Source organism: Brachyhypopomus gauderio, chromosome 9 (assembly GCF_052324685.1).
Source record: "Brachyhypopomus gauderio isolate BG-103 chromosome 9, BGAUD_0.2, whole genome shotgun sequence".
Taxonomy (NCBI): Eukaryota; Metazoa; Chordata; class Actinopteri; order Gymnotiformes; family Hypopomidae; genus Brachyhypopomus; species Brachyhypopomus gauderio.
The window spans coordinates 2,469,873-2,495,427 of record NC_135219.1 but is presented as its reverse complement, the minus strand read 5'-3'; the positions used below and the strand labels follow the sequence as shown (position 1 = coordinate 2,495,427).

The 25,555-nt window shown below is 41.6% G+C and overlaps 1 protein-coding gene across 3 annotated transcripts; it reads left to right on the top strand.

Moving 5' to 3' along the window:
* The first annotated feature begins 16,063 nt into the window (after positions 1-16,063).
* On the top strand, positions 16,064-21,737 carry LOC143522689 (uncharacterized). Of its 3 annotated transcripts, XM_077016442.1 has the most exons (4): positions 16,064-16,281; positions 17,308-17,360; positions 18,393-19,008; positions 19,753-21,737. In XM_077016442.1, exons 3-4 carry the CDS (start codon positions 18,395-18,397, stop codon positions 20,438-20,440), a joined length of 1,302 nt encoding a protein of 433 aa, XP_076872557.1. In that variant the 5' UTR covers positions 16,064-16,281; positions 17,308-17,360; positions 18,393-18,394; the 3' UTR covers positions 20,441-21,737. The 3 variants fall into 3 exon arrangements, with proteins under 3 accessions (XP_076872557.1, XP_076872555.1, XP_076872556.1); XM_077016440.1 differs by having other exon boundaries at positions 18,393-21,737; XM_077016441.1 differs by lacking the exons at positions 16,064-16,281; positions 17,308-17,360 and adding an exon at positions 17,061-17,068 and having other exon boundaries at positions 18,715-19,301; positions 19,638-21,737.
* Positions 21,738-25,555: the final 3,818 nt, after the last annotated feature.

Below are 25,555 nucleotides of genomic sequence, written 5' to 3'. Positions count from 1 at the left end.
GGCATAAACTTACAAACCACTAAATCTCAAACACTCAGAGTCGACTCATTCATACACTTCCCTATAGCATGCTTTATAGCCGCTCCTTTTCCCATTTATCTTTTCTCTTACATTAAAAATTTTTGCTACCATATGAAGTGTAGACAATTCAAATGTCAGGCTGCTTCGAACACAGCTCGTCAGCTAATGTTGAGTGGGAACCTACAATGAATCTTAATGCTACACCACCAGTTCCATTGAACTGACCTGAAACTCACCTAGTGACTTTCCAGGATTTTGGCCCATCTAACATCACCTCCCAGAGGGCTTTAAACCAAATCTGCGGCTTTTCCTTTAACTTTTAACCTTTAACTCTTAAACTCATTTCTCATTATCTCTTTACCTTTTCCTCTTTAATCCTCTATTTATGCTTATTATTAGCCAATTGCCCTGGGCCCAGGGTTACCACTAGTCTCTTTACACTTTTAACCAAATCAGACTATATCACAAAGCCAACTTTCATGCAGTGACTAATGTACACATGTCTTACTGTTAAGAAGTCAAGGGCCCAAACAACTTACTCTCGCATGGTGTTATTTAGCACACTGTTATCATTACTAGTTACGCTATTCTACACTTAAACCATTTCCTATTCTTTACTTCAACTTTAAACCTTTATCTTCACTATTTCCCATTCATCTCTATTCCCATATTTCAACATATGCACCACCATAAACCCCAAATTTAGAACCCAAATTTAAAACGGAGAGTTTCTCTAACAGCAACACAGCATGGCACATAAATGATTCTTCTCGGTGCAACTAGACAGCAACCACACAACAGCCCTTACGAATAAACCAACACCCAAAACACGTGAGAAACCAGCTCACCCGTTTGCCGGCTTGGTGCAGGAATAAATGCGCAGAGGTCGTCAAGCAGCGCTGTCAGCCACAACACGGTCCCATCTGGGGTGCCAACTCTTGAGGTGTATTTTCTTCTTTAGCAATGCTGTGATGATGAATGAAGAAGTCTCCGCCGACACTGTCTTAGTTGTCAATAATAAGTTTATTGTAAAAAAACAAAGATCAGCATCAAATCAAGCACCTAGGTCTTGCTTGAGAGAGGTCTCGGGCCAATTGTGAATCTCCTCTCTCGAACATTGCAAGTCTACCCATATTTATATGCGAGTTACACAAAGGAGGTCTGATGCTCCTCACATCTGTAAACTCTATCATATCATCCATCATGAAAAAGAAAAGCGAGTAGGGTGAGAAAGGGCCCACCAGACCTTTGACCCCTGAACTAGGGCCCCTTTTCCCCTAAACCAAAAAACATATGTAAACCACATTCTTCAACCTCTTTGTCCTGCTCAACTGAACATAAGCAAGAAGAGAAATGAATTTTAGACCAGTTAGTTTAAACTTAAACACTACATAATGTATTACATAGGCACAGACACTACACTATCACCATCTCCACCGTCTTTCCTGTGTTCAGCAGTAGGTGGTTACTGTTGCACCAGGAGATCAGCTGATCAACCTCATGTCTGTAGGCAGACTCATCACTGTTGTTTATGAGGCCAATCACGGTGGTGTCATCTGCAAACTTCAGGATTTTTACAGACTGGTCTTTGGAGACGCAGTCGTTTGTGTACAAACTGAATAGGATAGGTGAGAGGACGCAACCTGGCGGTACTCCTATACTTGTGGTTCGGATATCTGATGTATGTTTACCAAGCCACACCTGCTGTGTCCTGTTTGTCAGAAAATCCATAATCCAGTGGCATATAGGATCAGACACTGACAGCTGTGACAGTTTGGCCTGTAGCAGCTCTGGCACTACTGTGTTGAATGCCGAGCTGAAGTCCACAAACAGAGCTCTTGCGTAGCTTCCAGGGCTGTTGAGGTGCTGTAGTATATAGTGCAAGGCTAGGTTGACCGTGTCATCGACCGACCTGTTTGCTCTGTATGCAAACTGTAGGGGGTCCAGCAGTGGGATTGTGGTGTTTTTCAGGTGGGCTAGAACCAGGCGTTCTAATACCTTCATGACTGCAGAAGTGAGTGTGACTGGCCTGTAGTCATTAAGTCCAGTTATGTTCGCTTTTTTGGGGATCGGAACAATGGTGGAAGTTTTGAAGCAGGTAGGAACAGAGCAGAGCTGCAGTGATCTGTTGAACATGTATGTGAAAATGGGTGCTAACTGATCACAGCAGTGTTTTAGGGTGGAAGGAGACACAAGGTCTGGGTCGGGGCTTTTCTCACCTTCTCTTTGCAGAAAAGCCTCTTTATGTCCTGCTCTTTGATGATAAGGTGAGCAGGGGGCCGAGGTGAGAGAGTCAGTGTGGGGGAGCAAGATTGATTGCTGATAGTAGCAGCTCTAACAGTTCCTTTTGTGTGTTCAAATCTGCAGTATAACTCATTCAGGTCGTTGGAGAGTTGACGGTCATTCAAGAGAGGGGATGTTCTCACCTTGTAATTGGTCATTTCTTGGAGGCCTTTCCAGACTGAGGATGAGTCGTTGGCAGCAAACTGGTTTTTCAGCCTTGCTGAATAATCATTCTTTGCTGCTTTAACACCTTTCTCCAGCCTGTATTTGGCCTCTCGAAAGAGAGTTCTGTCCCCACTTCTAAATGCAGCCTCCTTCTCCTTACGAAGTTGTTTGAGTTCAGCTGAGAACCATGGGTGGTGTTGCTGAATTTCACCCGTGTTGAGGTTGAGATGCAGCTGTCTTCGCAGAAACTGATGTATGACATTTCAGTGTCTGTGTATTCGTCTAAGCTCCCTGTTGCCTCTTCAAAGACAGACCAGTCAGTAGACTCAAAGCAGTCTACCCTGTAGCTTCTCTATATCGTCACTGGTCCACTTCTTCACTGTAGTTATGACAGGTTTGTTAGTTTTAAGTGCTTGCCTATATGTAGGTATGAGGTGGAGAAGTGCGTGGTCGGAATGACAGAGAGCTGCGTGTGTCACAGCACTGTAGGCATTTTTAATAGTGGTATAACAGTGATCCAAAATATTCTGAGTGAGAATAATGCTGCAAACCTGATGGAAAAAATGTGATGAGATAAAAATGAGATAACTAAACAGATCTGACACACACTTTCTCCACAAATATCGGTCAGTTGGGGAAAGAGAAACGGGGATGTTCACTCTCTTCCAGGGTCTTGCTGAGTGTCCCATATGAAGAAAGAAAACAAAACTGAGTCTCTAACATGAAGAATTTAAGGCATTTTCCCCACTGTTTCCAAATGTTTATCTGAAGTGATAAACCCAGATGTGTATCATCACTATGTTGCTGAAACAGTGTGTTTACACCAGAGAGGCAGTGAAAGCTTACTGCAATTTGGATGCATATAATTACTTTCTCAGTGGAAAAGTTGGGAACATTTGTTCCTATAGGGCAGAGGGCATCAGAATTGTATATGGTGAAGTTGGAGCAACCTGCCAAACATGTCACTATTTCTAAAACATACCGCACATGTTTCTTAGTAAGGAGTGGGGGGTTGTTTTGTTAAACTCTATATTTAATCATACATTTTCTATGGTTTAAACATTTATTCAGCTTATTAGAAACAAACGTCCATTAAAAGACTTCACTCTCATTGAATGAATGTATACCGCCCGACCACCATAGTTCCAGACACTTAGCTGCTCTGCCACAGCTCTCAATTTGGCAATAACAAAAGTCACATCAGAGGAACAGCAGGCGCGCCCAGAGTGAAGGAAGCTGGCACAGGCTGGACGGTAGTTCCTGAAGACTGGAGGGACCCTGCCTATAACTTCACCTGCGGCCCTAGGGCAGAGCCGGCCCTGACCATTGTGGTGCCCTAGGCGAGATTTTGGTTGGCGCCCTCTGCATCATCAATCATCGAGTTTTTACACTCACACAGACACCGCAAAGCTTTATGTTTTTGATAAATATTTTTTTATTTTAGAACGAAAACATTAAAACAGTAAAATCAGTATTAAAGAAACAAATAAAAACCAAATGAATTATAAATATTACAGTATAACAATAAATATATTGCTCAAAAATATTTTAAAACAATTTTAGATAAAGTAGTGCAGAGAACAACTTTTAAATATTAATAATAAATAAATATTGGTGTAGTGAGGTGGAGGGATATGATGGTGTAAATATTAATAATTAATAAATATTGGTGTACTGAGGTGGAGGGATATGATGGTGTAAATATGAATAATAAATAAATATTGGTGTAGTGAGGTGGAGGGATATGATGGTGTAAATATGAATAATTAATAAATATTGGTGTACTGAGGTGGAGGGATATGATGGTGTAAATATGAATAATAAATAAATATTGGTGTAGTGAGGTGGAGGGGATATGATGGTGTAAATATTAATAATAAATAAATATTGGTGTACTGAGGTGGAGGGATATGATGGTGTAAATATGAATAATAAATAAATATTGGTGTACTGAGGTGGAGGGATATGATGGTGTAAATATTAATAATAAATAAATATTGGTGTAGTGAGGTGGAGGGATATGATGGTGTAATGCTGCCTCACTGGAAGGTGATAAGGTTGAGAATGTGTCTTCTGGTGGCCCAGGATGTGTAGAAACAGGATTTAAATATTTCAAAAGTGCATCTGAAAGGAACAGAGGAGTATATGTGTGGTTTAATATATATTTATTTAAAAAACTTGCTGAGCTAAGCTAATAATAGCACCTACTAGGATTGGGCAGTATACTGCCACAAGTGTACAATACTGTCATCATATATGAGTAGCGGCCCCCTGGTGGGGGGCTCTGTCACGGAACAGACCCCTCCTTTTTGGCGTGTGTTTGTCGTCTGCGTCTGGTTATGTCCGTAAATGTATTTCCATGAGTGTGTGTTGTTAGTGAGCGTGTTCAGTGGTCTCACCTGTGGCTCGTCTTGTGATCACTGGGGATTGTGTAGTTTGTCTATTTAATGTGCATTCGTGCAATGTCCCGTGCTCATCTTTGTCAGAAGCTCATGCCATTTGTGTTTCATGTTAGAGTGCTGTGCTCTATCCGTGCTGGACTCCACTGTGTGTAATAAAACGTGTGTGTATCACTGCTACGTGCCTCGTCGTGCCTGCCTCCTTCACCGTAACAACATGACTTACTATTAACTGTAAATAATAATCACTTAATAGGTTCCAGGTCTGTCCAGGTGCTGAAGGATGAAGTGGAGTGTTAGGTTGACCACGTCATCAACAGATCTGTTAGCTCTGTAAGCAAACTGCAGGGGGTCCAGCAGGGGGTCTGTGATGGTCTTTGGGTGTGCTAAGACCAGGCGTTCAAAGACCTTCATGACTACAGATGTCAGGGCGACAGGTCTGTAATCATTAAGTCCAGTGGTTTTTTTGGGACTGGGATGATGATGGAGGTCTTGAAGCAGGCTGGAACACAACGGAGCTCCAGTGATCTGTTGAAGATGCTGGTGAAGACTGGTGCTAGTTGATCACAGCAGTGATTTAGGATCGATGGAGAGACTGAATCAGGTTCTGGGGCTGGGGGTGGAGGTGTGAGAGCCAGCGTGGGGGAGGAGGGGGGTTGATGATGGGGTGAGAGAGTCTGCTGATTGTCTATTGTTTGAAATCTGCAGAAGAACTCGTTCAGGTCGTTGGTGAACTGTCGTTCAGGAGGAGGGGGGGGTTTTTCTCACCTTGTAGCCAGTGAGAAGCTGAAGACTATTCCAGGCTGACGATGGGTCGTTAGCTGTGATGTGGTTGTTCAGCTGCTCTGAGAACTTTCTTTTTGCTGCTTTTACCCCTTTCTCCAGTCTGTACTTGGCTTTTTTGTAGACAGCTCTGTCTCCACTCCTGAACGCGGCCTCCTTCTCTCGCCTAAGCTGTTTCAGTGTTTAATGCAAGACTTACTACTTGTTTGGAAATACATGTGTAACATTACAAACATGATAAAACAGCTTGTTATCACATCCAAACACTGTTTTGAAACAAAATATGAGTTGTCAGTTCATTCTTCAAAAGTTGCACTTTTGCCCCAAGTTATGCTCAGAAACACTGTTTAGAGCGCTTACAACGCCAGCAAACGCTGTTTTGAACGCCTTAAAAGCAGAGGTCAAATTTCGATTGTGTTGTAAAAAAATCACAATTGACAAAATATGGCACATTTACATTTACAATGTCATACTCTGGCTGGTGTCTCCTGTGTTTGAAGTGTGCCTATTTACATGTAGGGCCGTGTAATGCCTAATCATGAATGATGTGTTGTTGTTTTAGACCAACACCCTGTCACACAGCAAACATTTCACCTGACATAAAAAGATGGCGAAGTTCACACAAAGTTGCTATTAATGATGCAAATGTAGTTAGATCTTGTGCACACATTATACAAACCTTATTGTGATCTGTCATCTCAAAATACTCCCAGATATGAGACGTTTTTCTCTTTTTTGACGGCTCCATTTCAACCACTGCTGATGAAAACTGCTCTGCGTGTACATTTTGCTGAGCGCGTGCACCAGGAACGCACAGAGACAGCTGGCCGAACAGATAATGGAACTAGAGAGAGATCATCCAGACTCGCTGCTGATCATCCCGGGGGACTTTAACAGCGCTAACCTCACGAAGGAGATGCCCAAGTACAGGCAACACATCGCGTGCGCTACACGTGAAGGCAACACGCTGGACAAATGCTACAGAAGCATCAAGAATGCCTATCACGCTGTTGCGCGCGCCGCTCTCGGGCTCTCCGATCACAGCCTCATTCACCTCATTCCCACATACCGGCAGAAACTCAAAACCAACAAGCCGGCCGTTACAACAGTGAAGAGGTGGATCAGTAGAGACATAGAGAAGCTGCAGGGCTGCTTCACATCCACAAACTGGGCTGTGTTTGAGGAGGTGACAGACGGACTGGACGAATACACAGACGCAGTGACGTCATACATAAGCTTCTGTGAAGACAGCTGTATTTGAACCAGAACACGTGTTAACCCATCTGTGCAGTTAACACATACACACACACACACACACACACACACCAGTGATTACTAGGGGGCTGTGGTGCACACAAGCCCAGAGCGGTGGGCAGCCCTAGCCTGGCACCCGGGGAGCAGTTGGGGTTAGGTGCCTTGCTCAAGGGCACCTCAGTCATGGCCTCAGGTCTGGGAATCGAACCCACGACCCTCCGGTCACAAGACCAGTTCCCTACCACCAGGCCATGACTGCCCCTTTGTTTTGTTTTATGTGTTCAAAATTATTTAATTCATATCATGTACAGTGGGGAAAATAAGTATTTAGTCAGTCACCAATTGTGCAAGTTCTCCCACTTAAAAATATGAGAGAGGCCTGTAATTGACATCATAGGTAGACCTCAACTATGAGAGACAAAATGTGAAAAAAAAATTGAGAAAATCATTTTGTCTGACTTTTAAATAATTTATTTGCAAATAATGGTGGAAAATAAGTATTTGGTCACCTATAAACAAGCAAGATTTCTGGCTGTCACAGACCTGTAACTTCTTTTTTAAGAGGCTCCTCTTTCCCCCACTCATTACCTGTATTAATGGCACCTGTTTGAAGTCGTTAACCGTATAAAAGACACCTGCCCACAACCTCAAACAGTCACACTCCAAACGCCACTATGGTGAAGACAAAAGAGCTGTCGGAGGACACCAGAAACCGAATTGTAGACCTGCACCAGGCTGGGAAGACTGAATCTGCAATAGGCAAGCAGCTTGGTGTGAAGAAATCTACTGTGGGAGCAATAATCAGAAAATGGAAGACCTACAAGACCACTACTAATCTCCCTCGATCTGGGGCTCCACGCAAGATCTCAGCCCGTGGGGTCAAAATGATCACAAGAACGGTGAGGAAAAATCCCAGAACCACAAGGGGGGATCTAGTGAATGACCTGCAGAAAGCTGGGACCAACGTTACAAAGGCTACCATCAGCAACACACTACGACGCTAGGGACTCAGATCTTGCAGTGCCAGACGTGTCCCCCTGCTTAAGCCAGTCTATATCCAGGCACGTCTGAAGTTTGCTAGAGAGCATTTGGATGTTCCAGAAGAGTATTGGGAGAATGTCATATGGTCAGATGAAACCAAAGTAGAACTATTTGGTAAAAACACAACTCGTCGTGTTTGGAGGACAGTGAATGCTGAGTTGCATCCAAAGAACACCATACCAACTGTGAAGCATGGGGGTGGCAACATCATGCTTTGGGGCTGTTTCTCTGCAAAGGGACCAGGACGACTGGTCCGTGTACATGAAAGAATGAATGGGGCCATGTATTGTGAGATTTTGGGTGCAAACCTCCGTCCATCAGCAAGGGCAATGAAGATGAAACGTGGCTGGGTCTTTCAGCATGACAATGATCCCAAGCACACTGCCAGGGCAACAAAGGAGTGGCTTCGTAAGAAACATTTCAAAGTCCTGGAGTGGCCTAGCCAGTCTCCCAATCTCAACCCCATCGAAAACCTTTGGAGGGAGTTAACAGTCCGTGTTGCCCGCCGACAGCCCCAAAACATCACTGCTCTAGAGGAGATCTGCATGGAGGAATGGGCCAACATACCAGCAACAGTGTGTGCCAACCTTGTGAAGACTTACAGAAAACGTTTGACCTCTGTCATTGCCAACAGAGGATATACAACAAAGTATTGAGATGAACTTTTGTTATTGACCAAATACTTATTTTCCACCATTATTTGCAAATAAATTCTTTAAAAGTCAGACAAAATGATTTTCTCAATTTTTTTTTTCACATTTTGTCTCTCATAGTTGAGGTCTACCTATGATGTCAATTACCGGCCTCTCTCCTTTTTAAGTGGGAGAACTTGCACAATTGGTGACTGACTAAATACTTATTTTCCCCACTGTATCTATCAGTATTATGGTGTCATTTCAATTGTTTTATATTTATGCGTCTTACAGATTACAGGAAGCAGGTGCTAGATGAGGCTGTGGTAAACTTGGATACCCAACCCTTTTCAGTAGTGGAGGATGAGGGGTTCAGAAAGCTCATTCATTTGCTGGATCCAAGCTATGTTCTTCCTACCAGAAAGGTTTATATGTGTCAAATATAGCAGCTAAATGGTAAATGGATATCATTTTGGTATTTCAATGAATAATTTTGCTTTTCATTTCAGGCATTAAAAAAGATGATGGAAGAGAAATACTACAAAAGAAAAAGCCAAAGAAAACATGCAAAAGGTGTCTGCTGTCAGCCTGACCGCAGATATGTGGACGTCCATGAATATGGAGGCTTACCTGGCCATAACATGCCACTTCATTGATCCCAGTGACAAACTGGGCATTGTATTAATTGGAGTGGAGCATTTCCCGTCCACTCACACATCTGACAATCTGGCCAGGGTGGTTCATAATCACATGGTGGAGTGGGGAATTACTGATAAGGTGAACTGTCTGGTGACTGATGCCACAGCTAACATGATTGCATGTGCTAAGGCATTAAAGATCAGGCACTCCATTTGCATTGCTCATGGACTCAATTTATTAGTCCGAAAATCATTTGACCAGATCCCTGCCCTCTGTGACATCTGCACAAAGGCTAAAAGAATTGTGGCATATTTCCACTCAAGCACCACAGGTAAAGAAAACCTGGAAGGGATTCAAATACAGATGGGAAGACAATCACAGAAGCTCATAATCGATGTGGTCACACGCTGGAACAGCACTTACCTTATGTTGGAACGTCTGTTTCAACAAAAAGAACCTGTGGCTGCAGCCCTCACAACACTCAAAACTGATATAACCCCTCTGACTTCTCAGGATTATGAGATCATTGAGGAGTCGTTACTGGTGTTGTTCCCATTCTTCCAAGCAACGTCAGAGCTCTCTGAAGAGAAAAGGGTGGCAGTATCCAAGGTCATACCTTTAATGAACATGCTGCACCATGCGGTGCCTACAAAGATGGCAAATATGAAAAATGATGGTGCAAGACTTCTGTCTGAAAACCTATTGAGGCGTGTCAAAGAACAAATTGCAAAAATTGAATCATTAGGTGTCATGACAATGGCCACATTGCTAGCTGGACCCTAGGTTCAAAACTCTTGGTTTTGTCAGTCAAAGCAAGGCACAAGAGGCAGTAAAGATTGCAGGCAATTAAGGTAACCAGCCGCAGGATTCAGCAGATGCAGGAGAAGGCACCAGAAAATCAAAAAAGTTTTTTTTTGGTTCTTTTAATTTTCTTGTGACATTTGTACTACTGTATTTCAGTTGTTGGTGTTGTGTATTATCTGTAATGATTTTTTGTGTTATTTATAGGTGAACTGTAGTCTCTGTTAGATTTTACAGTGGACCAGGAGAGGCGTTGCTCCAATGCCACTGCAGATGCCATTGTTGAAGTGGAGCGATACTTCGCTGAAATGAACCTAAGGAGACATGAAGATCCATTGGAGTATTGGCATACACAGAAACATGTCCATCCCCATTTGTACTGTATGGCACTGAAGTTCCTCTGTTTACCTGCATCATCAGTGCTCTGTGAACGAGTATTTTTCCAAGGTGGGGGAGGTCATCTGCCGACGAAGAAACCATCTAAAACCTGAAACAGTGAAAAAAGTCCTGTTCCTAAATAAAAACAATTAAATTTAAAATCTGAAACGTTCTAAATTCTTTTTGTTTGATCAAGACGTACATCAGATTCACACATCAAAAACAGACTAAAAACCATTGGAAGAGGCAAACCTTATTTGTAATGTTAAAAAACCAGATCTAGAACCCCCAAGAAGCGATTATTTTAAACCCATTCTGTTTTTCAGGAAGCAAGTTTCTAACTCAAAATATTCAGTCTGCCTCAATTCCTAATATAGTATAGTACAACATATCTTCATTGTCAAATAAGTCCATGACATACAAGAAAACCCAACACAACCACTGATGGTCAAGGATTAGATTGGCTACAAATCATTTTAATAATTAAAACATGACAATTAAGTATGATTTAACACTAGAGCTCCTGAGAATTCAGGATTCTGAGGACATCACCCCTCCTTCTTCTCCTTCTTGCCAGCAATTAGCAAAGCCAAACATCACCCTTTATTATGTTAATTCACAGAGCAAGACTGAGGCAGCAGCCTCACCCAGAAAGTCTCTGATCACAGAGATCACAGATCACAAACAAGCAGAAACACAAATGCTTCTAACACAAATATAGATAGATAGATAGATAGATAGTATAAGAAATGTACAAAGAGCAAGATTCAAACCTGCTGTTTAGATCACAAACAAGCAGAAACACAAATGCTTCTATCAAATGCTTCTAACACAAATATAGTTAGATAGATAGTATAAGAAATGTACAAAGAGCAAGATTCAAGCCTGCTGTTTAGATCATAAACAAGCAGAAACACAAATGCTTCTATCAAATGCTTCTAACACAAATATAGATAGATAGATAGTATAAGAAATGTACAAAGAGCAAGATTCAAGCCTGCTGTTTAGATCACAAACAAGCAGAAACACAAATGCTTCTATCAAATGCTTCTAACACAAATATAGATAGATAGATAGTATAAGAAATGTACAAAGAGCAAGATTCAAGCCTGCTGTTTAGATCACAAACAAGCAGAAACACAAATGCTTCTATCAAATGCTTCTAACACAAATATAGATAGATAGATAGATAGTATGAGAAATGTACAAAGAGCAAGATTCAAGCCTGCTGTTTAGATCACAAACAAGCAGAAACACAAATGCTTCTATCAAATGCTTCTAACACAAATATAGTTAGATAGATAGTATAAGAAATGTACAAAGAGCAAGATTCAAGCCTGCTGTTTAGATCATAAACAAGCAGAAACACAAATGCTTCTATCAAATGCTTCTAACACAAATATAGTTAGATAGATAGTATAAGAAATGTACAAAGAGCAAGATTCAAGCCTGCTGTTTAGATCACAAACAAGCAGAAACACAAATGCTTCTATCAAATGCTTCTAACACAAATATAGTTAGATAGATAGTATAAGAAATGTACAAAGAGCAAGATTCAAGCCTGCTGTTTAGATCATAAACAAGCAGAAACACAAATGCTTCTATCAAATGCTTCTAACACAAATATAGATAGATAGATAGTATAAGAAATGTACAAAGAGCAAGATTCAAGCCTGCTGTTTAGATCACAAACAAGCAGAAACACAAATGCTTCTATCAAATGCTTCTAACACAAATATAGATAGATAGATAGTATAAGAAATGTACAAAGAGCAAGATTCAAGCCTGCTGTTTAGATCACAAACAAGCAGAAACACAAATGCTTCTATCAAATGCTTCTAACACAAATATAGATAGATAGATAGATAGATAGATAGTATGAGAAATGTACAAAGAGCAAGATTCAAGCCTGCTGTTTAGATCACAAACAAGCAGAAACACAAATGCTTCTATCAAATGCTTCTAACACAAATATAGATAGATAGATAGATAGATAGATAGATAGATAGATAGAGAGCACATGAATTTGTTTTCCTGTCTTTTCCTCTCCTTTTCCAGCCTGCTGTTTAGATCACAACATTTATCAGTGATGCAGTGATGCAACGCGACCATGCTAATTTTCGCTAGCAATGATATGGGATTTCCTATATAACATTAGCATCAAGCTAATTGCGCCATATAATTTCTTAGCTTTTCAAACGCGAATTCAAACGCGGAAACAGAAAGTGTTTGATTACAACAAATATTATATAGTATAGTATATGAAATATACAAAGAGCAAGATTCAAACATTTTTATTTATTTTTATTGTTTGACGGGACTCATTAGAGAAACTGTCGTCTCTACGTGCGATTGAATTGTAACTTTTGAAACACGAGTCTACAAATTTTCTGCCGTTTGTTGTAGTATCGGTAACATACAGTCTGCTTGTAACTTCAACTTTTTCGTGAAGTATCACGTTTGGTGTTTTGGTCATATGAGCTTGGGGGTGAGCCAGCTTGTGCTTTGGCAGGCGTATGAGCTGGGGGAGAGCCGCTTCCACCGCATTACCAAGACAATGGGCGTTAATCCCTTCACAGCAGGGGAGTGGGCTACATGGACCCTACCAAGCCCTGTGAAATTTTTCGCTTCTCTAGGAGCTCTAGTGTTAATTGATTCTCCTGTTACTAAACATGAGTTTGATAGAAACTTTGTGACAATATTGCATTTACAATTTTTTGAAAGTATGATCCAACTGAATGACAAGGCTGTTACAGTTTCACCAGCAGATGTCACTAGTGAGTGATGAATGAAGCCTCGCGTAATTAACCTTTTTGCAAAGCAAAGGGTTGGAAATCTTCTTTGCTTCATGAGGCTTCATTTGCCCATCACTAGTCCTAAGGGACTATACATTTACATTTACATTTATGGCATTTGGCAGACGCCCTTATCCAGAGCGACTTACATTTTTATCTCATTTTTTTATACAAGTGAGCAATTGAGGGTTAAGGGCCTTGCTCAGGGGCACCTCAGTCATGGCCTCAGGTCTGGGAATCGAACCCACGACCCTCTGGTCACAAGACCAGTTCCCTAACCACCAGGCCATGACTGCCCTATACAGATCTTAATGCACAATCTGAGAGATACAAAGGAGAATACTGAGCGGAGATCTTGTAGGGTTGACGGGTATGAAAAGAGTGCCAACTGGAGCAGGGGTCCCTTTTCTCTTGGCCAGGAGGATCCACTGGTTTGAGAGGGAAGGGGGGTCCACGCTTTGTATTTGTTACAGGTCCTGTAAGAAAATAATGGATTAATTAAAGTATTGCTGAAGGGGAGCGATACAATGGTTTGGCCCGGGGCGGAGCCTAGACTATAAGTGTCACGGGAGATTTGATTCAGAGAGTCTCCTGTGGTATGTGGATAACTACTAGCAGCTTTTGGAGTAGAAGTTATAGCCTCACGGCTGACTTCATTTACTGGTTTGGTTGAAGCTGGAGCCACCTACTGTGAATAGTGTATATATTTATATTTCCGTTTAATTTTGTGTTGTACAGTGTTTTGTTTCTTTGTTTCAAGTCGCACAATAAATCACTTTTTGGTACCTATATGCTGGAGTCCTTCCTGAGATTCGCCAACCCACACTCTTGGGCCTACCTCTCGGGTGTAGTGTGAACCGTGTCGCGGAGGGATCACATGATGTGTTAGACCCTCAGCAGTGTCAGTGTGCAACTGGCGTCTCTCTCTTGACTTGTCACTCGTGGGATACAAACAGGGAGATATAATTAATGTGGTATTAGTATGGACAAGGCTTTGCCAGTTTGTGACTATTTGTATTAATAAGTGACACAGCTGCTGTATGTTTTCGTAGTCCGGCCTGGATTTTCTGGGACAAGTTGTTTTTTTTTCTGATCTCCGCTGCATACCGTCAGCCCGGATCAGCTGGCCCAGTCCGCTGCCACGGTCCAACTTGTTCATGTGTTTACAGGCTCAGTCCGCGGCCATGCGCTGAGCAGGTTAGTCTGACTGGAGCGGGGCAGAGGTAATAGGCACCGTTACTCAAACTTTTATACAATGTACACACATTTGTTTACTACAAATGGCACCAATTCAAAACTCAGTTCAAATATCACAGCCCTCGTGAGTTGATGTCAAATACATGGTGTTCTGTTGTTACAACCTACCCCACTACCAGGGTAGGTTGTAACACATGCTGGGGTAAGTTGTAACAATAGACAAAAGAAGCAAAAACAGAGGCCACACCATACAATATGCTTCAAATAGGTTTTTGGAATAAAGTAATAAAATAAAAATCCAGAAAAATGTGTCTCTCTCTGTGACTGACCATAACTCATATCCACTTTCTGTTTTATTCAGGTGTGTGTGTGTGTGTGTGTGTGTGTGTGTGTGTGTGTGTGTGTGTGTGTGTGTGTGTGTAAATTAGTGTACTAGAACAAACTTATTTAACAATATGTATGCTTAATGAACACTAATACATTGTACCTGTGAACATGTAGGTCAAATAATAAACAATGTCAATGTGTGTTTGTGTGTTACATGGCAGATACCATGTGCCTTCACAACTGATCTGACTGACTTGTCCTTCTTTGTGACCTCATCAGATGCTTTTTAAAAAAACATTGCAGGCACACCTCTGTCAGTCTTTCTTTTCCACTGCCTAGGCATTCTGTAAAATGGTTAAAATCAAGAAAGTTTTCTTAGTTGTATGTAAGGTGATGGCTGTAAAGCTGTATTACAACCCACCCCACCCCTGTCAGCCATTTTTTAGCTAGCTGTATTAGCAAGGTGATTTGAAATTAACAGGGGGAAAATGCATCACAATTTACCTGAGAAACTACAATTTAATGTAATATAATTCATATGGTTTTATCTGCAATAGTATAAGTACTAAACAAAATAGAGTCTTGATTCAGAAATTTACTTTGTCACCTCAAAATCAGTTTTTTTTCTCTATGGAATCTGCATGTGCCCGTTTCTAGCCTTGATATTCACCATGTGGGATCAGGGAGGAATTGGGTAAATACTGGAATGATCATATGACTCCTATCTTATCCATGATCGGTGGAATTGATCGTGATACAACTCTCCCCATGTTACAACCATCCCCGGTCTCCCCTACTTACAGGTCAACCAGTAGTCCAACACTTCCAAACAACTCCACTAAATGCCCGATGCTGAAATTGAGTAAAAAAAAATACCCTAAATAAAATAAAGCCAAACGGCTGCCATGAGCCCCGTCCCACAACACTCACAATGCAGTCTGACAGTCAGAGCAGACCCACACCGCTCTACGTCCACGCTGCAAATGAACTGCGCATGCCCAAACCCGCCGCTGATTGACCCCGCCCCATATTTACAGAGCCGATGTAAATATAAATGCGTCTTCATTGTATTACAAAAGAAATCACTGAATTTAACTCACACAGTCTCAGTCAGTTACTCCAACATATTTAGGGTATTTTTTACTAATTTTTTCTCTCCCACAACGTTATTCTTTTACAGCTGCATAAACACGCATTATGCAAATTAGGCGATGACGTAGTTCTGCGACTTTTAGGACAGCCAATAGCGACTTTCCTGACTGAGGAGTTGGCTTCGCTGCTCTTACAGACAGAGAAGAGACTTTGATGAATCCACGTACGCAGCAGTCGGTGCGTGCGGAAGACTTAAAAAGATTGAGAATTAATAGTTTTACACGAGTATTGCTCAAAATCAATAGCAGCGTTGGTATCGATATTTGTATCGATCCGCCCACCTCTACCTCTACCTACCATCACCATCGGACATTACAGACCACAGGTTTCCTTATTCTCAATATCAGCATCGGGCGTTTAGTGGAGTTGCGCCTATTGTCTCCTGTTTGGAAGTGTTGGACTACTGGTTGACCTGTAAGTACTTAACTTAGTAATACGTACCACTAACACCTTTTAACCACATCTTAACCACACTATTTTGTTCGTTCCGTTACCTCACGGTTGAATCTCGTGTCTTGACTAAGTTGGTGGAAAAATCAACGTGTTAAAGTGTTTTTATAATGGATGTTGTAGCGCTAACTAACCCAGCCAGATAACGTAGCTACTTATTTGATACTATACGAATATAATTATGTTTGGTTCTTTTGTTTAGTAGCTCAGTGGTTCCTGTTACAAAGATAAAAGCTTTTATGCTAGTTATATTGTAAGGTTTTATTACAGTAGCTTTAATGTACGATTGAATTGATTTTATGCTGTTATAGTGGATGTATTGTAATGTTACATATATTTGATTTCGTTTGGTTATTCATTGAAGTATTTTACGTTTAGGTGAAATCATATAGATAGATACATACGGGTGTACTTTTCCTAAGCACAAGAACAACATTTGGGAGAAGCTTTGACGCCCCCTCAGGAACTCCTTTAGAAAATGTTTACTGTGTATTGTCTCCCCATCCCCGCATTGAAATGTAATTCACGCCCTTGATTTCTAATTATTTTCCCATTGTTAACCGGTTTCTCTTTTTGTAAATATCCATCACATGAGAGAAAATGATCTCTAAACTAATCTAGTCTTGTAAATAGTTACCCTGCAAGATCCCTTGTCTTTTTCAAATCAGTATTCTTACCATTCATCTATGTTTCAGAGCAAACAAAATAAATGACATAAATAACATGTATTATTTGAAGCTTGCATGTTAATGTTGTCACCCTGAGTGCATGTAGTCAAACACTTTTCACAGCTTTTACATGTATGTTGTAAAAAAAGACATGGCATTTAATAAGAAATGGCACAGAGATCTATGTTGAGAAACAGTTCGAATAAAGTAGACGTGTTAGATCTACACCACCTGTGCATGTTTTACTTTTTATGTCATTTTTAATAAGTGTGAAGTGTGGAAATTTAAAATTATTTGATTCTAATAATTTTCATTCCAACAGAAATGTTGAAGAAGTTGTCTTTAACAGTGAGAGATTTGAGATCTTCTGAAGAGGTGAGTTATATTTTAAACATGCGACTGATACATCTCTCAGTATAATCCAGATAAATAAGCAACAGTTTAAAGCACACACACAGCCTACAGGTAGCCTGTAGGCCCAATTGTACCTTTTGGATTTGGATACATAAATGCAGCCTTGTTTGTTTTTGGGTCTTTGAACAGGCTCCCAATCTCATTACACACACAGGCTGAGTTATACATCCTTTAACACAGTATTAACACAGTATCTCCCAATCTCATTACACACACAGGCTGGGTTATACATCCTTTAACACAGTATTAACACAGTATCTCCCAATCTCATTATACACACACGCTGGGTTATACATCCTTTTACACAGTATTAACACAGTATCTCCCAATCTCATTATATGTATACAATGTGATAGTTGTAAATTCATGTGTGACTTTCAAGCAAATGCACAGCAACTTTCTAATACATCACACTACACATACAAATACGTACGTACAAAACATGTCCTTTGTGGATCATGTGACTTTTTGCACACTTTTAGCAGGAGTGCTTTCTAAAGAAGCCATCATCATTTTTACATTCAATCTACCTGGAAACATGGCACATTGAGTAATCGTGTGCACAGGTGAATTTGCTGTGACATGTTGGTGCTGCCCATAGATTAATTCTCTGATGCACAAGAATTAAAAAGATCAAATCACACTGCTGGAACTCATAAGGAGCTTCAACAGACCAAAACAGCTCCGCAGCACCATGAGAGAGAAAGGAAGGAAAATAAAGTAAAATATTTACTTTGAAAATAAAGTTGATGAACCCTACAAAATAAAAGTCCCTATAGCCTGGCACATAGAGTGGCACTGAACCAAACAGAGAGAGAAACATATCACAACATAGACAAATGCTTTCATTTTAGTGAAGTAACTAAGCCTAGCACTGTCTCCTGATGGTCTTTAGCATGAATGTATTTAGCATTATGCAGAGCCCAAGTGGTTCTTTGTCATGATTGTTTCGTCTTCATCTCACAATGAATTAACAATGTCTTTTTCCTCTAGGAATGAATGTTGTCCACTTTCCTCAACACATAAACTTTACCTACATAAACACATTTATCTGCGAGGCGTACGTCAGACTGCTGAAATCAGTAAACATGGAAAAGAAGAAAAGCTACAACTGCTTAGAGTGTGGAAATAGTTTTACTAAACACAGCCATCTCCAGCAACACCAGCGCATTCACACAGGAGAGAAGCCATATCACTGCTCAGAGTGTGGGAAGAGTTTTACTCAACAGGGTAATCTCAAAAAACACCAGCACATTCACACAGGAGAGAAGCCATATCACTGCTCAGAGTGTGGGAAGAGTTTTACTACACAGAGTCATCTCAAGGAACACCAGCGCATTCACACAGGAGAGAAGCCATATCACTGCTCAGAGTGTGGGAAGAGTTTTTCTGAACGGGGAAGTCTTCAACTGCACCAGCGCATTCACACAGGAGAGAAGCCATATCACTGCTCAGAGTGTGGGAAGAGTTTTACTCAACAGGGTAATCTCAAAATGCACCAGCGCATTCACACAGGAGAGAAGCCATATCACTGCTCAGAGTGTGGGAAGAGTTTTACTACACAGAGTCATCTCAACGCACACCAGCGCATTCACACAGGAGAGAAACCATATCACTGCTCAGAGTGTGGGAAGAGTTTTATTCATCAGAGTCATCTCAACGCACACCAGCGCATTCACACAGGAGAGAAGCCACATCACTGCTCAGAGTGTGGGAAGAGTTTTAGTAGACAGAGTTCTCTCAACAAACACCAGCACATTCACACAGGAGAGAAGCCATATCACTGCTCAGAGTGTGGGAAAAGTTTTACTACACAGAGTCATCTCAAGGAACACCAGCGCATTCACACAGGAGAGAAGCCATATCACTGCTCAGAGTGTGGGAAGAGTTTTACTACACAGGGTAGTCTCAAAATACACCAGCGCATTCACACAGGAGAGAAGCCATATCACTGCTCAGAGTGTGGGATAAGTTTTACTGAACAGAGTAGTCTCAAAAAACACCAGCACATTCACACAGGAGAGAAGCCATATCACTGCTCAGAGTGTGGGAAGAGTTTTACTCAACAGGGTAGTCTCAAAATACACCAGCGCATTCACACAGGAGAGAAGCCATATCACTGCTCAGAGTGTGGGATAAGTTTTACTGAACAGAGTAGTCTCCAAAAACACCAGCACATTCACACAGGAGAGAAGCCATATCACTGCTCAGAGTGTAGTAAGAGTTTTACGGAACAAGGTAGTCTAAAAAAACACCAACGCATTCACACAGGAGAGAAGCCATATCACTGCTCAGAGTGTGGGAAGAGTTTTACTCAACAGGGTAATCTCAAAAAACACCAGCACATTCACACAGGAGAGAAGCCATATCACTGCTCAGAGTGTGGGAAGAGTTTTATTCATCAGAGTCATCTCAACGCACACCAGCGCATTCACACAGGAGAGAAGCCACATCACTGCTCAGAGTGTGGGAAGAGTTTTAGTAGACAGAGTTCTCTCAACAAACACCAGCACATTCACACAGGAGAGAAGCCATATCACTGCTCAGAGTGTGGGAAAAGTTTTACTACACAGAGTCATCTCAAGGAACACCAGCGCATTCACACAGGAGAGAAGCCATATCACTGCTCAGAGTGTGGGAAGAGTTTTACTACACAGGGTAGTCTCAAAATACACCAGCGCATTCACACAGGAGAGAAGCCATATCACTGCTCAGAGTGTGGGAAGAGTTTTACTCAACATGTTAGTCTCAAAATACACCAGCTCATTCACACAGGAGAGAAGCCATATCACTGCTCAGAGTGTGGGAAGAGTTTTACTACACATGGTAATCTCAAAATACACCAGCGCATTCACACAGGAGAGAAGCCATATAATTGCTCAGAGTGTTGGAAGAGTTTTACTGAACAGGGTAGTCTCAATAAACACCAACGCATTCACACAGGAGAGAAGCCATATCACTGCTCAGAGTGTGGGATGAGTTTTACTAAACAGAGTAATCTTTATCAGCACCAGTACAATCACACAGTAATGAAGCCATAACAATGCTCAGTGTGGGCAAGTCCAATGCTTCTAGCTACAGTTCTAGCTAAATGTAGATTTTCTATATTGCACTAATACTGCACTGTATTACAGAGGGGAATATATGAAAAACCACATATACAAATATGCCCCGTACCCCCCAAAAAGTTTTTGGTACCTCTGGGGGTTCTAGGGGTGCCACCAGGGGGACATGAGCCACAACAGGTCCTATTGAGCACTATATGATGTAGAGACTTGTGAGCAGGTCGGGGCTGCATTGTTCAGCCACAGACACTTTTTGGAGTGTCTTGCAGAGAATGCACCAAATTTAAAATCATCAAAAGTGGATCCACTCTTGTCAAATTGTTCTCTAAGAAGTTCAAAAAACCCATCGAGGGTGTTCATTTCCTCTCTCAGCTGAGATATGCCCAAATAAAATAAAATTGTCTTTCTCTGGAGAATGAACCCCTCTAAATTATCCTCCTCATTGAACTCATGGGAGGGACAATTCGAGGATGGTAGCTCAAACAGTTCACCATCCTTAACCTGTTTAATCAAGTCCTCAGACAAGATACGGATCGGAAGGTAACCGTAATCCTCTCCCTGATAATGCCTCACCTCGTAAGGCTCCCTCACTGTCCTTTAATGGTGGATTATTCTGTGACGTTGCAGGTGTTGTGCAGTCAGGAAGCGGGCACAGTCTCTGGGGGTGATTGGTTTTTTAACAAACAGGTTTTACTTAGAGCATACGGGGTTGCACACAAATTGACAGTAGACACACGAACAGCATGAGCACAATGAGGCATAATAACACTAATGAAACTAACAGGCTAACACAGATATGACCAGCTAATCATTAGACATAAAGACAACAGACTCAGCCAGCAGCCTGACATATAACAGAACACTAAAACTTGGATAACAAACGGACATCTACAGACACAAGAAGCCATGAACAAAATAGAAATTTAGAAAGATTACCTGAATCTGACTTCCAAGGGGCTAGACATGACACCCTCCTTAAAATCTCAGCATCACCTCTATTCTGTGACCTACAGAAAGCATCGACTACACGTGCTTGCAAAGTGAACATACAAGTTCTTGTGTGTTTTGGATTCCTGTAAAAATATTAGGCCTGAAATTTCCATGTGTTTCAATAATTTAGTTAGTTTAGTTTTTAATATGTGACGAAAGTTGATGTGTAATGTGCATAAATGTATTAACTGGGACTCCATGGAAACCATGGTGGTGTTTTTGTCTCTTCAGAAAGTCTGTAAATGTTCTAGAGACAGAATAAATGCAATACTACACAAACAGACCTTTTAGTGTTTTGTTTTTTCTTTAGTTTGTTACACTCACATCACGCTTGATTGTCTTGAACATATAACAATCGAAACATTACTTGGTAGCAACTAATACACTGCAAATAAATACCACTTTGCATTTATACAGTATGAATTACACTGTGATTGCATTATGATACTTCCCCTGGCTATGTCTCCAATAGCCTACATTGACTTTGATCCATTCAAAGAAACTGGTCAAATGTTGGAGTACAGATCAGCACACCAGGACGATGTACCTCACACCGCAATCCAAATTATTATGCAAATTATATTTTCCCCTAAGGAGCCAGTATAAGTCATCACCCGTTGGAGTATAAATTGAATTTTATTGAACAAACCTCCTAATGATAACAGTATATTCTTCAAAATAAAAAAAGCTCAAAAGGGGAAGATGGTGGTCACACCTCATGAGTTTCTCTCCTTTTATGCCCATAGCAGCCAATGAAACAGGTATTCTTTGCAGCATGAGATGGTGTATTGTCATGCATGAAGATGATTTTGCTCCGGAAGGCATGGTTCTTTATGTTCCATGGAAGAAAGTGGTCAGTCAGAAACTCTATATACTTTACCGACGTCATTTTCACACCTTCAGGGACCCTAAAGGAGCCTACCAGCTCTCTCCACATCATTCCGGCCCAAAACATGACTCCACCACCTCCTTGCTGATGTCACAGCCTTGTTGGGACCTGGTGGCCACCAACCATCCACTACTCCATCCATCTGGACCATCCAGGGTTGCACGACACTCGTCAGTAAACAAGACTATTTGGAAATTACTCTTCATGTATATCTGGGCCCACTGCAACCGTTTCTGCCTTGTTGTGCTGGTTTTGATGGCCCTGAATCTTCTACCAGAGGGAAGTGGTTGGAAGATGTGATATCCAAGATGAGAGGGGTCAGAAGTTATTTTTTGTGTCCATCTATTGACCCTGCTGTGGTAGATGTCCTGAAGTGATGGCAGGCTGCAACCAATTATCTTCTCCGCTGTCCTGACTCTGTGCTGCAGTCTGGTTCGTTCCTGCGAGGTGGACGAGCCAAACCAGATGGTTATGGATGAAGTCAGTACAGCTTTGATGATCGCTGTGTAGAACTGTACCATCAGATTCTGCGGGCGGTTGAATTTCTTCAGCTGTCTCAATGTACATTCTTTGCTGAGCTTTCTTTGCAATGGTCACTGTGTTCCTCTCCCACTTCAGGTCTCTGGATATGGTGGTACCCAGGAATTTTAGTGACTCCACCGTGGAGTGGGGGGGAGGGGGGGAGGGATTGCGTCTGAAGTCTATCACCATCTCCACCGTCTTTCCTGTGTTCAGCAACAGGTGGTTACTGTTGCACCAGGAGATCAGCTGATCAACCTCATGTCTGTAGGCAGACTCATCGCTGTTGTTTATGAGGCCGATCACGGTGGTGACACACGGTCTGGGTCGGGGGCTTCTCTTACATTCTCTTTGCAGAAAAGCCTCTTGATGTCCTGCTCTTTGATGATAAGGTGAGCAGGGGGCCGAGGTGAGAGAGTCAGTGTGGGGGAGCAGGATTGATTGCTGATAGTAGCAGCTCTAACAGTTCCTTTTGTGTGTTCAAATCTGCAGTAGAACTCATTCAGGTCGTTGGAGAGTTGATGGTCATTCAAGAGAGGGGATGTTCTCACCTTGTAATTGGTCATTTCTTGGAGGCTTTTCCAAACTGAGGATGAGTCGTTGGCAGCAAACTGGTTTTTCAGCCTTGCTGAATAATCATTCATTGCTGATTTAACACCTTTCTCCAGCCTGTATTTGTTTTTTTTTTTTTTTTGTTTTTTTTTTGGCCCACCTCCACCCCCCATCTTTGGAGGACAACTTTGTTTTATGTACAGATTAAATGGCAATTAAACAATTCTGTATAATATATTGTGACGGGCAGGTGTGAGCAACAAAAAGGAAGCGATCACGCCAAGTCTCAGGGAAAAAGGGTGGTTTAATATAAAGTGTGCAAACCTAAAACCCGTGCAATAGATCCAAATTAAGGATATAATGACCAGCGGTCAACTGGTACAAAGACAAGGCATATATAGACAGACAAACGACCATCAGGTGGGAACGGATCACGGGCTCCGCCCACCTGAGGGGCGTACACGACGTCACAAAACAACAACAACACAGCCGCTGTGGACGGAGGCGGCCGGTAGGGGGCCGCCTCACCGTGACATATATAGTATAGTGATAACAATATGCAAAGTGATATTGGGGTTAGGTGGACCAAGAAAAGAGGGGGAGAGAAAGAATAAAAAGGGAAAAGACAAAGAGGCAGGAAAAGAAAGAAGAAGAGAAGAAAAAAAATTAATAATAATAATAAAAAATAAAAATAATAATGATAATAATAAAATAAAACACGCAACCAGCTCAAATGACCACTGCAAAGAAGAACAGAAAGTAAACCAAATACATATAGTACAAATGAGTGCGATGTATGGGTGTGTGTGAATCATTGACTCTTTTAATTTAGTGCAGTGTGTGTCCGGCCCCACACACGAACGTGGACATACATTAGATCTTGTTCTCGCTCATGGGTTGTCAGTGTCAAACCTAGAGATCTGTGACTGTGGTTTTTCGGATCACATGCCTATTTTATTTGATGTTGTTTTATCCACTGCCACTATTAAGTCTTTTACCTCTGCTCGGCTCCGCCGGAGTTTTAACCCCCTCACTGCCGATCGCTTCTCTACGGCTTTTAATCAGCTTTGTCCCCCTCCTGACTCAGTCTGTACTGACACAGAGGAGCTCAGCTCCTGGTTTCACTCCTCCGTACGTTCTATGCTGGACTCAGTGGCTCCATTGAGGGCCATACAGCCTAAAGTTAAACCTGAGCCCTGGTTCAGTGACAGAACTCGTGCAGCAAAACGGGAATGTCACAGAGCTGAACGCAGATGGAAGAAGGACAAGTTGCACGTATCATTTCAGATTTTACAGGACTGCTGGCGCTCTTATCAGGACATCATAAAGGAAGCTAAGCGTGAACACCTGTCAAATATTATTATGGCAACCCGACAAAACCCACGTGTGTTATTTAAGATTATTGACTCTGTTCTTAAACCTCCACAGCCAACTTGTGTGGAAACATCACCGGAATTGTGTGAAAACTTTCTGCACTTTTTTATTGACAAGATCACCACTGCAAGAGCACTTATCACTGCTCCTGTCTCTGACCCATCTGTCTCTGCTTCTTGTCTGGTTGTGTTTGATAGGTTTGAGCCTGTGACACTGTCAGAACTACAGCATGTGGTGGAACATTTAAATCCCTCAGGTTCTTCTCGTGATGCTGTGCCTCCTCACTTTTTTAAAAAGATTTTTACAAGCATAGGGCAGGAGGTCCTGGCCATTATAAACAGCAGTCTGTCCTCCGGTGTTGTACCTGTGAGTTTTAAACATGCAGAAGTGCAGCCCCTGCTCAAAAAACCTGGCTTTGATCAGACCGCTCTGTCTAACTATAGGCCCATTTCCAAGCTGCCTTTTATTTCTAAGATTTTAGAGAAAATTGTTTACACCCAAGTAAAATTTTTTATGGACGAGCACAAAATCCTTGAGGTTTTTCAGTCTGGTTTTAAAACCCTACATAGTACAGAAACTGCATTGATTAAGGTTTTTAATTATATTCTTTTATCAATTGACTCGGGTGAGCATGTGATTCTCATTTTACTCGATCTTACTGCAGCTTTTGATACGGTGGATCATAATATTTTAATCTTTCGGCTGCAGCACATAGTGGGCATTGGTGGCATTGCACTGGAATGGCTAAAGTCATACTTGACAGACAG

What these genes read in the sequence shown, in the direction of transcription:
- LOC143522689 (XM_077016440.1), top strand. Translation starts at nt 18,395, where the DNA reads ATGAATGTTGTCCACTTTCCTCAACACATAAACTTTACCTACATAAAC.